This window comes from Diachasma alloeum, unplaced genomic scaffold (genome assembly GCF_001412515.2).
Source record: "Diachasma alloeum isolate Michigan unplaced genomic scaffold, Dall2.0 Dall_scaffold_01136, whole genome shotgun sequence".
Lineage (NCBI taxonomy): Eukaryota > Metazoa > Arthropoda > Insecta > Hymenoptera > Braconidae > Diachasma > Diachasma alloeum.
Window position 1 is genome coordinate 33,911 of NW_021681246.1, and position 13,058 is coordinate 46,968.

The 13,058-nt window shown below is 36.4% G+C and overlaps 2 protein-coding genes across 2 annotated transcripts; both read right to left on the reverse strand.

The window, feature by feature from the left end:
* Positions 1 to 7,943: 7,943 nt before the first annotated feature.
* LOC107045930 (speckle-type POZ protein) lies at positions 7,944 to 9,185 on the reverse strand. The gene has a single exon (XM_015268343.1). The coding sequence runs from the start codon at positions 9,067 to 9,069 to the stop codon at positions 8,059 to 8,061; it is 1,011 nt and encodes a 336-aa protein (XP_015123829.1). The 5' UTR covers positions 9,070 to 9,185; the 3' UTR covers positions 7,944 to 8,058.
* A 2,675-nt stretch (positions 9,186 to 11,860) lies between these two features.
* Positions 11,861 to 12,640, reverse strand: LOC107045924 (speckle-type POZ protein A). The gene has a single exon (XM_015268335.1). The coding sequence runs from the start codon at positions 12,638 to 12,640 to the stop codon at positions 11,861 to 11,863; it is 780 nt and encodes a 259-aa protein (XP_015123821.1).
* Between the last annotated feature and the right edge of the window lie 418 nt (positions 12,641 to 13,058).

Here is a 13,058-nt window from a genome sequence, read left to right on the forward strand (position 1 = left end):
AGGAAAACGAAATGATGAAATGTGAATTTTGCAATTGCGTATTTTTTATTTCAGTGCACCAGCAGTTCCGAATGCAGCACGAAATATTGCCGTTTTGGAGTATGCACTACTTGTAAGTACTACACTGTTAGAAAAAAATGAAATGTCGTGGACAGTTGACTAGCAATTGTCAGGACAGTGACAGTGAATGCCATTTAGGGGATAAAAAAATCCTGAAATTTCAGGTTTCACTGAAAATTCAACTTGGAAGAATCCATCACGTCTGAGTTTCAGTATTTTCTGTTTTTCAAATGTTTGTCTCGATATGTCTTATCTCGTCTCGTGAACTTAAAAAACCGAAAATCTCGAGATTCAGACAAAATAAATACTCCCGGAATTGTGACGAGATGCACCGATCCAATGTCTTTCGAGATTGCGACGATTCCAAAACTTTTGATGTTTTTCCAGACGGCGATGATCTCTTCAAAATAATTCTCGACTAGTCTCGACGGCATCACTAGAAATGTCCGAATGTCGTGGACGAAAATCTTATAGAATTTCTATACGCAATCCGTATAGAAAATTTCTATACGAGTCTTTCATAAGTGCTCCCCCCCTATGACCGTAACAATTTGCCAAGAAAAAATCAGTCATTTTTCATCTACATAGATGCAACTTCATCAATTTTTATGTAAATAAATTTTTTATTAGTCTAATACGCATAATGAAATGAAAATCATAGGCAGTTGTCATATATACAGATCAAACTATTTTCAAAATTGATGACCGTCAAGAATTAGAAGTTGGTTATGACCGTCATTATGCACCTATATAGATGATTTGACATCAATTTGCGTACAAATTATTTGTGACCATAATTTCTAGTTGGAAAATTTGTGCATCACATGAGCGTCATTTTTTGGTCATATGACGCGATTTCAAAAATGACGGTCATTTTATATTTCGAATTGAGTGATGTATTTCAGATTAGCATGAAAACTAAAATTCAAGGGTGCTATGTGTTCAGAAGCCTGTAGTCACCTACAGTAATGAAAATTCATTAATGACAAAAAGGTGAAGTTACAGAAGTGTGACTCAGTTCAAATTTCTGATTTTATACATGAATTTCATTTGCTTCGGCGATGGATGAACAGACCAAATGATATAAATGAGCGGAAACAAAACCACGAATTGATGTGGTCTTTGTTAGGTGTGAATTCGTCACTGTCTATGAGCTGGGTTTCATAATTTAAATTCCTACTTCCATGAGTCATTTACCTTTTTAGGTAGGTGATCATATAGATGTACGAAATGGTTCCCAATACTCCGCCTTACCTTCTAAAGGCATCAATTCAACTTAGAATCCTCAAATAATAGTATACATTTGAAAAAAAAAATTGTTGACCGAGTAATGAGGTAATAATCAAACCTCACCAGCTCTTAACGTAACCCAGCATTCACGACGTGGGTATTACTAGTATGAAATCCCACGACTCTACTTACTACTTGCGCATTGTAAATTTAGAAAAGCAAAAAACAAATTAAAATTAAAAAATTCAATCGGTATAAGTCACATAATGATAATCTTATGGAAAAAATGGAATCTTATCATATGAAATTTCGACTACATCGAAATTGGTACTGATATTTCATAAGTTCATTGAAGACTAATTTCTTTCAACTTGCATATTCATTGAGAAGCCAAATAGCTAATTCATCAGGTGAGTAGTCATATCTCAAATTCAATTGTCTACTTGATTTGCTTTCAGGGGGAGAGAACGAAGGGGAACAAGGCCGCGAGAATCCCTGCAATTTGACAGATTGTGCAAGCGGCTTCTCTTGTGTCATTATGCAAGTCAACTGTTTCACAGCGCCGTGTCCTGGGGCATCGTATTGCGTTGAGGACTCTCGAACTCGATAGATTAATATTTAATATCAGAAATAATTTATTGAAGTAAAGAATTTCACACGATACCACATCTTACCACCTACTTGTCACCTGGGTCCCTCCTCAATTGCAATTTTTTTTTTAACACTGACTTTTTTTTTAATGTCGAGAACATCATGGCAGAAGATAATTTGCATAATAATTTCACAGTTTTGCCAACTGTGTTTAAGATATTAGAAACCTCGTAACAATTGCCTATGGAAACGGGAGGATTTTCATTTTTTACGACACGTTTACTTAGGCATCCCGGTAACTTATTCACCACCCGGTCTATTACGTTGTCGAGTGTCGACAGTGGAAGGGGATTCCTAGGAATGGAAACGATCAACCGCTGGAGCGCGATTATGTGCGTTTTTCTCCAATTAAAACTTATTATTTTTGTCCCGTTTGGAGGCGCTTCTGAACCGCAAAATGACCCGTGGATGGGAAAAACAATCACATGAATGGGTAAATTTAAATTCCCGTAAGTCAGTTAACGATGATGTACCCTTGCTCTTTCCCTAAATGCAAGAACAAATGTAGATTTCAGATCCCATCGAAATCTCCGCATATTCGTCAGCAGTGGTTGGATTTTATTGGTATTCAAGATCTGAACCCGGGAAGGGGTTAATGCGAGAATCATTTCACTTCCGATCATGTCATTGTTGAAAATTAATCTATAGGTAAATGATTTTATCCTATTGTTCCACCTAATATGATAAAACACCTTAAACAGCTAAAAATGAATACAAACTGATTTCTTAGGGAAAAATTGATTAGAGCGAGGGTGAAGACTAATGCTGTTCCTACGATAAAAATTCTTTCAAAATGTATTACCTACATACTCAAAGATAAACAAACATTATTTCGCCCCAACCTCCATAGAATTGGCTATTTATACACTCCCGCCAAAAAAATCGGCCGGTGGCTCTATGGCGCCCTCTACATTGAGTTTGATATAAAAACAAAGTTGGAAAAAAGGCGCAAAATCGCTCCTCTGTTTCGTAGAGTGAAAGTAAGAGGCGCGAGAGTATAAATAAAAATTTTTTAACATAAAAACAACGATGTGACAGTAAAAGTTCATACGATTTGAGTCATTCTTCATTGATTCAATAGTAAAACTGCCTTTAAAGAATAGCATTTAAGACGCTCTTAAATATAATTTTCATCACGCTGACGAAAAGTGAACTTTTCGGCACGCTCCGCGTGCCTAAAAGTCCAATTTCCGCCACATTGTGATGAAAAATATTGTTCGTAACTCGTGAAAAAATGTTTTTTAGCTCGTGGGATTATATCACTCGCCAAAAAACACTTTTTTGCACTCGTTACGAAATATACTCTACTCCTATGAGTTGACACTACTCCTATGTTCACCTCGTGCCGAAAAGTGCTTTTTCTGTACTGCTTCTCACGATTTCTCGTCTGGGAATTGGTATTGCATACTTCCCAAACTCGAAAACTTGAAAATCACTACAAAAAAATCGTGACCCGGGCTGGTGCGATGGGGTTTTTTACTCGTGTGGTTGGCCAGTCCTGGCCTTCAGCTCGGACGCCAACGCTACACGAGTAAAAAACCCCATCGCAGCAGCCCGGAAAAATACTATTTCGGCGTTTACTGGTGATCGAAACATAAACGAAAAGTCTTATTAGTGTACTTGTAAGCGAAAGAGGCACAGTTCGGCCACTCATTGAATGTAACATGACTGTCAAAAAAATATTGTTCGACACATGTGAGCTGAAAATTCCCATTTCACTCGTATCGAAATATACTATTTTTTGTAAACCCATTTTATACTGCTTTTTTTATTCAAAATTATCATCTTGAATAGTAAAAAAGAAATTTAACATCGCAAAAATTCAGTTGAAATAGATCAAATTTTAACGTTTTTCCGATATAGTCTTGGATTACTGTGTTCACATAGTAATTTTTCATTTTATATTCTTTCCGTGTGGATGACCGTATATTGGCTTTTTTTTACATGAAGACGTTGAAACATTGTCATTGTTTTCAGTGAGGGTTGTAGTTGTACAAATAATCTGAATCTATCAATATGTTTATTGTATTACGGGAATGATTTGTATAAATCAACAATATGTGATTCCCTATGAAGAATGAAATCGTCTATATGAGACACATCTTCTCGATACTGTTATCATTCTAACACTTCGTAAACCTAATAAATTTTCTCTGATGTAAAAGGCTCCGACTGTATTTATAGTTTTCGCGAATTATCTTTTGGTTTGAATACAGTGAGGAATTCCAGGACATGGCGCTCGAATACACTGAACCTCTTTAATGATACACGGCCCGCCTGCACAGAATACCGTAGCGCAAGGATCAGTAGCTTTGTCATCCGGAACCTCTCCCCCTAAAAGTGAATAATTCAACTGGAAATGTAATCAACAATTTTTCTATTGATTAGAAGAACAATTCATTTACTTACACTTAATGCAGCGTCCAGCCCGACAATAGGACGTGCAGCACTCGGTACTTTCAGAACACTGCAATCACATTGATGATATATTGTAAAGAGACAGTTGATTTTTCCATTTTGTAGCCAAGTATTAGTTTTTCCGGGATTTTGACCCTTTTGACCCTCGTAACTCTGCTGCACCCTGAGACCCTTATGACCCTAAGGGCCCCAAGGGTCCGCAGGGGTCAAAGGTCCCCTCCGTTACGCTTTCTTGTAACATCAAGTAGACTTAAAATGAAAAAAATTAGGGATTTTGACCCTCTTGATCCTTGTAACCCTCTTGGTTCCAAGGGTCCCTTCCGTTATCCCTTCTTGTAACACCAAATAGACGTATAATAATTAAAAAAGTGATTTTGACCCTCTTGACCCTTGTAATCTTGCTGCACCCTGAGACCTTTATGACCCTAAGGGCTCCAAGGGTCCGCAGGGGTCAAAGGTCCCCTCCGTTACACTTTCTTGTAACATCAAGTAGACTTAAAATAAAAAAAATTAGGGATTTTGACCCTCTTGATCCTTGTAACCCTGCTGTACCCTGAGACCCTTATGATCCTAAGGGCCCAAAGGGTCCGCAGGGTTACAAAAGCCCCCTCCGTTACCCCTTCTGGCAACATCAGAAGGCATAACATTTTAACCCGCTTGACCCTTGTAACCCTGCTGCACCCTGAGAACCTCGGACCCTTGGGGTCCGCAGGGTCACAGAGGTCCCTTCCGTTATCCCTTCGTGTAACATCAAATAGACGCATAATAATTTAAAAACGTGATTTTGACCCTCCTGACCCTTGTAATCTTGCTACACCCTGAGACCTTTATGACCCTAAGGGCCCCAAGGGTCCGCAGGGGTCAAAGGTTCCCTCCGTTACGCCTTCTTGTAACATAAAGTAGACTTATAATAAAAAAATAAGGGATTTTGACGCTCCTGACCCTTGTATTCCTGCTGTATTGTAGAAAGGAGAGCAGAACAAGATTATTTTTCGTCAGAAGGCCCGGTAAACCGCGATCTAACCGAGCGAAGCGAGGGGTCCTCGCGAGGGGGGGGGGAGAAGGTCCTTTACGGGCCTTCTGACGAAAAATTGCATTCATCCCACGGTCCAAAAGTATTTTCTGACGAATGTGATTATACAAAGCCACATTCGTCAGAAAATACTTTGTGGACCTTGTGATGAAAATAACTATTGCAAGCTCTTCAAGCCCGAACAGCTGAAGAATGTCAAATCGGTAGGTTTTTCAAATATTAGAACATGAAATCCTCTGCATAAATGTCTGCACAGGAGTTTTCATAGACCTTTTCCTTCTGAAAATATTTAGAAAAAATATCTAGGAATTTATTTTGAAAAAAAGTTATCATTACCACTTCATAAGTCATTTTATTATCTTGTCTCTGTCTTCTTTTTTGATATAAATGATGATGTTATTTTTACGAGTCCCTAAGATAATCCATAACTTATCTATTTCAATCAAAATTACACTAATTAATTTGGTTGCTGAAGGGAAGACTGCGGTGAAATTTGAATTTGTAATTCATTAAGATAGTATGAACCGGGGTTTCGTCTATATTATAACAAATTGCGACATACCACGGGGGAGAAAAAAATTAAAATACATATCGAAAATCAATATTTTTTAAATCCATCGTTGGTTCTTTTGTGCATATGTCAACTGTGCGCAACGTAATTTTTTACAATCGTCTCTATAATACCCAGAGACTTTCAAATATCACCGCGGCACGTATGAAAAAATTCAATAAAAAATTCTATAGGAATTCTATAAAAATTCTATGGGGTTTCTGTAGAATTTCTGTTGGAATTCTACTGAAAAATTCTATTTGTTTTTTGCGCTGATTCTATTGGATATTCGATAAGAAAAAGTCAATAGATTGTGAATTTCTGTTTGAATTTTTCTCTTGAGATTTTTTCTATAAAAATGCTTGGGCACCAAGTTTCAAAATTTTTTCCACTCGGATTCTGTAATGCAAAACAAAGCAAAATCCTGCGGAAAAAACTTAGAAAATTTGTGCCCAATAATTCTAATAGAAAAAATCTGAAGGGAAAATTTCGAACTAAAATTCAAAATATATTGACTTTTCCCTACCAAGTATGCAATGGAATCAGCGTAAAAAACAAGTAGAATTTTTCAATAGAATTTCGATACAAATTCTATAGAAGAGAAGTCCAATAGCATTTTCTAGCGAATTCGGTAGGTTTTCTACTTAATTTGTTCATGCGTGGATCTCCCCTTAAATTAGTTCATCGTTTAGAAATTCTCTCACCTTGCCACCGTGTTCCATGCAACTGTTCTGCCCATTCGCAAACATCATCAACACCGCCAGCAGTAGAATAATTCCAATGAATTTCATTCTGATATCCGGGTGTTTTCTTGCTGACTCGAAATATCAAGACTGTTCTGATGCCAGTCGACAGTGAGCGTCGTGTATTTATGTACAGAGAAAACCTTGACGTTCGACTATTCCGTAAGCATCTTTTTTCCTTGTAAATATATTAACATTGATTGCGGGGGGGGAGATAATTATTATGTTGGCGAAGGTACATGTGTCAATGCATGGGTTTATATGAAATTAGAACAGATATTGTAATTGAATGTTATACTGATATGAGCTGTTACACCAGCGGGCCAAAAAAGTCGATGCTGGAGATTTTTGTCTCAATTTTTTTCTGAAAATATAATAATTAGACGAAAATTATGAAAACAGAAAAAGTGAAAAATATTGAGAATTGAGGGAGTTATAATTTTTTAAAAATGACTCGTTTTTGTCCAAAAATTTTTTTTTCCAAATTTGCCTCATTATTTCTGCGGAGTTTCAAGCTAGCAAATCGCCCTTTGGTACACTCAAAGAAAATGAAAAACCCTTGAAGTTGAGACGTCATACATAGCATCATCTTCAGTTTGACGGGGTTTATACGAGAAAAAGGTAAATTTATAAAAATCTGAAATTGTCACCAAAAATTGTCAATAAAATGAAAGGAATTTTAGCATCAATTAGATTTTGTCTTTCGCCGCAGTTCGATGGTTATTTTTTTCAGTGGAACTAATATTGAAAATGACCGGAAATCTCGATTATTCATGCAATTATCCTCCAAATGAGGGAATATTCAATTGAATAATAAAAAATGAGCCAATTCAATTAAATTCTCGATTACCAACAAATAAAAGCTCTGTGAAAAATGTATTTCGATTGTATAATTAGAGAAATAATTATTTTTCACTCAAAAAATAATACTGACGATGAATAATAAAAGATACGAGTCTAACCTCCACCATTTGTTAATATTTAATGGAATATTCACTTATTTAAGTGATAATTGTATGAATCATAGCGATTTTCGGCCAAACTCTAATTGGCGTCCAAAAAATTGACATTTTATTCACAATTTTTGGTAAAATATATCCCAGAGAGATACAACAGCTGAATCCTAATTGGAGGATAATGGGATAATGGCGACGCGGATGTATTTCCAAAGGTATATATTTAATGCATAATAAATGGAATTACATGCTTTTTGAATCCATAAAAAATACTTTTTTTAGTTAAAAAAAATTATCCTTCATCAATTTTTGACAGTAAATTACGGAAATACAAACACATGGATATCGATCTCATAATGATGAAATTGAGAATGTTTACAATCAGGAAGTTCTTGGAATGAAAATCTGATATAATGATCAAAGTACTGTATCTGCCTCGAACATCTCCAAAATAAGCTCTCCATTCGATTGTCGCAATGCTTTATATCCTGCGGTCTTCACGAAGCTCTTCCTGTGGAAGTGAATGAATTCCACAGCACTCTTCTTCAATCGCTCAGCATTATGTAAATTAGCAGTTTCCAATATTTCAGCAGCATTCTCAACAGTCATATATTCGAAAAGGTGTTTTTCACATCTACTTTTGAGACTCTCGACATTATATCTGTCCGCGGCTGCAAGCAGACTCATTGCCATAGTTGTCAAATTTGGAGTTTCATCGGTGTACATGAACGTCAATAACTCCCCGAGTACATCTTGATGCATATCAGGAACTTCAACTTTGTTCTCTTTATTCTCCTTCCAATCGCCTTTAAACGTCGCAGCGAACACTGGACTCCGTGCAGATAAAATTGCTTTGTGGGCCTTGAATGTTTTGTTGCCAGTTTGAAGAATCACATCAGTATTAGTATGGTTTTCAAGAAGATATTTCATATCCTGGCGGAGGTTACTCGTAGTATTGGCTGGGAACGGTTTCTGAGAGTCGTCGATAATTTGGAAGTTACATAGAATCTTCAGAGTCTTATCGGAGATCACTTCGGGGTTTTCTTGTAGAGTGCTTTCAGGTATCAGTTGGGACCGTTGGAACGGTAGGAACGAAGTGGGGTATCCTCCTCGAAACGTTTGTACGCCGCTACATATCGTGTCCTTCTTGAAATCATTCGAATTCAAAACTGAAGCCTCCAAGTTCAGAAGTATTGGCTGCTTATACACCAACTCTTTTCCCAGAGCTATTCTGAATGAAGCATTCAATCGATCTAATATGAAGTAAAATTGTACTTCGTCCAAACCATCAATTAAAAAGTTTGACGACGTAATAGAACCTTCGCTTTTACAATTGGGTATCACCCACTTGTACGAACACTGGAAAACAGTAAACTTTTGCAGACGCAGGCGTGTTACTTTAACTACATTATCACAATTCGTCGACATTTTGTATTGTCTAATGCACTTGAACGTCACTATTTGTCTAGCCTCTGTGCACTTTCAACGTTTTTTGGGAACGAGAAATGATGCAATTTATTAGCGATACAAGTCTTATCGTGAATTCTACAGCTGTTTAGGGTTGGCAATAAATCATGCCATGAGTGAGTAATGTATACATAGTTCACTGTAGATGTCGCCAGTCACTTGAATTTCCATTGAATAAAGAATATCAGGGGTCGGCTCTTCAGGGCACTTGGACGGTCTATTCTGTACTTTAAAAATTTGGCTGAAGAGGGCTACAAGTATTAGAAAGTTCATGAAGTATTCTCCCTACGTACGACTTCATGTGAAAAAAAGTGACATTCAGAAAGGTACGGTATTTAAATTCAATCGAGGTTACTTAATAGACCTTTTCATTCTGGAAATCTAGGGGAAATATTTATTTCGTTCATTCAACGGAAAAATCTCCGAAAAAACCATGGAAAATTCTGATAAATATTGAACTTTACAATGATATACACTTAAGCACTCAAAAACCATGATTTATATGTAAATTCGATAAAGTGTCCGCAAATCCTAGGGGAATTAACATGGGAAAAAAGTGTCCGCAAATCTAGTGACTCTCAGAATGAAAAGGTCTATTAGGCATTTGGCGATCGATTTGATCGATTTTGGCAAAGCGATTTCTCGCCGTCTGGTGGTGGTTTGTAGAATTACTATCTTGCGGAACCAATCTGATGGTAGTGCGCCAAGGTTTTGGAGTATGAAATAACAAACTATTCATTGATGTAGACACAAATGTAGACCTAAAAAAGTTCATTACCAAAATTTTTTAACTTGCTTTCGGTTACGAGATATTCAACAAACAATGGACTCAACCGACTCGGCTAATTTCATTATAGAATATTCATCTCTACATGAAATACCTACGCCGCTTTATATAATCGTCAGGAGAGAAATGATGACTGCAAACTTTCATGTTTTTATCGTAAATTAGTCTCAGTTTCAATGCTTCCATCCACTTGTTCCGTAAAATTAAATCGGATAGAAAACTATGGAAACTTAAATTCAGTTTATCCTTTACTTTGCACTGTGGAACACAGCATCCTCTTTTCGAATTCTTGAGATAATTGTTCTGTGCCATTTTCATAAACAATCGGTAGGTTATAAGATCAAAATTTAATTCACGGCTTGTACTTGAAACAATTGGACATTTCAGCACTATTTGAGGTTAGGGTTCTGAGCAGCTCCGCAAGTTAGTAGTTCTCCACGGTCCCCCATTTTTGGCCAGAGCGCCGACGGCGGTTTTGCGATCGCGATTTATCGAGTGCAATACGTCGTATTCTGTCATTTGCAGACTGTCCGCTACGAGTGAAAACCCACCGTTATATAGACATAAAATCGTTAATATCAACCAATGACAGTCCTGGATTCGGAATACTCAACTAGAATTGGTTGAGATTTATGATTTTTTGTCAACATAAAACGAGCAAAATCGCTCCCCTGAATTGGATTCCGACACTTACAAAAGTCGTAAACTCTTTGTAATCAATCAGATGAGACAGTAATTATAATCAAATAATAAATTCTCATATTTTAATGTCGATAAACTACTGGTGGCATTTACCCCTTCAAGACAAGAACCTACTATAATTATAAGTATCCCCCACGCTGGGTACAACAAATTTAGCATTCGATCTGTACTAAACACAGAATCCACCATAAACAGAGGAAACGCAAAGTATACTACCGGACAATCATCCGAACTGAGGAAAACGCCTTGTTCTCAACTCGCTATGAAAATTTAAAAAAAACAATGAATCTTCATTCAATCAATACTCTGTATGACGCATTGCCATCATTAAATAACAAGTGCATTTTTTACAAATGAGTATAGTTATCGTTGTTAATAAATCAGCAATTTACTTCCGGATGGGTTCTCGTTTTTTATTCTTATTTCACTATTTTTTTCTTCTATTTTTTCATGTGATAGTACTATCATTAATTAAAATGTCATCAAAGTTTCGCGTATTATTTCGTTGTGGCAACCTAGCGAATTGCCTAGACAATTTTACTGGCTTTTTATGAAACTTTCTATTAGTTTTTGGCCGATTCTATTGAAATGTTCGATAGAAAATGTTCTATAGAAAACCCAAAAGAATTAGATTTTTCTATACAACTTACTCTATTGAGATATTTTATATAAAATTTCCTCGGCTCAATTTTCTAAATTTTGTTATTTAATTTTCTTCATGAGAAAAAAAGAAAAGTAGAATTTAAAAAATACAAAATTTGAACCGAGGAAATTCTATAGTAAATATCTGAAGAGATAAATTGTATAGAAAAATCGAATTCTATTGACTTTTTCTATTGAATATTTTCTTTCGAACGTTTCAATAGAATCGACCAAAAACTAATCGAAAGTTTAATAGAAATCAAATAAAATTTTCCAACGAATTTTCTAGGTTTTTCTATTCAATTTTCTCGTGCGTGTACTATTGTGTTTCAAATATAGAAAATTGTACAAAAAAATGAACGTCAGGTTATTGAATAAAAATGATAATATTTTGAAAATACATTGTTAACTGATAAAAATGCAAATACACTATATCAATGTGTTACGATTTAATTATTGAAATGGATTATTAAAGTAAAAGTGAATTGCTACCGACATATAGTGATTTTTGTCAGGTGTATGGAGAAATGAATTGGATGCATGCAGTAAAAATACTCTCGCTGATATTCCATGCAGAACAGGGTTGTCAGATGCACTATTTCCCTATTCCAAACATTATTTTTACTTGTTAACAGCAATAAATCGCATCAATTCCTTCGTGAGTGAAGGATAAACTTCTTCCATCACCTTGTAGCTATCAGACTCCACTGCATGACGTAGATGATCAGCCATGAACCCCATAACATGCTCCTTCAATTTGGGGGAACGATGAAGATCAGCCAAAATCAAGATCTCCGCAGCATTCTCTGCGTTGACTGTCGCATACAGAACTTCCTCGCACATACTCCTCAAGAGTGGTACATCGTATTTATCAGCTGCTTCCAATAAATCATGAGCTAATTCCTCCAGATTTGTCACTTTGTCTGTGTAGAAAAATTCAAGCATGGCTTGTATGGTGGCTGGCTCCATGTTCTCAATCTTCACTTCGTTTTTGAGATTTTCTTCCGTCTCCTCATGTGCGAACATTGCTGAGAAAACTGAGCTGCGAGCTGCCAAAACGAGCTTATGTGCTGGGAATTTGTGGGTTCCCACAAGGAGTGCAAAGTCAGTGAACTTTGATTCCTCCAAAAGTCGGCGAAAATCTTGACACCACTGCCCTTTTTGAGTATCGAATGCTTGCTTCATAGATTTCCTTGCTTCGATCACCTTTGAGGTGACTGGTCCTGGTAGTTTAATTTGACAAAGTATTGTGAGAGTATTATCAGAGTCACATGACTCCAGCAGCTTTGCATAATTTGTACGAAAGATACATTGAGACTTATGGCTACCGTCATATGTTGATATGGAGGTACTTATGACTGGATTGTTGGGTATGGAGAGCTCGACGAAAATGTATCGCATCTCGTTAACGTTCTGAGACCAATGAAGATAAAATAATGCATTATTGTTATCCCGCCTAGGCATATGACTCAATCCCTCTGGATACAGGCTCAGCTTCCATTCTACGTCATTGTCAACTGTACAGAAGACTGGTGAATCGATGGATATATTACTACTATGGGGGAGATATTTAAACTCTTTTATAATCCACTTGCACGTGAAGTGTTCCACTTTAACTTCGGTACAACCAATTATACTGGGTCTTGTAGCAGACAGGGTTGATGAGGACATTGTTGTAAATAGTACGAGAATAATTCAGCGCGTCAGGATACTTCAATGTGTTCTGAAATTGCAAATGTTTATAAATTAATAGGTTGATATTGTAAAAACTGCATATGCGCATCTGCAATCATGATTGATCAATCACTCACAAATTCTT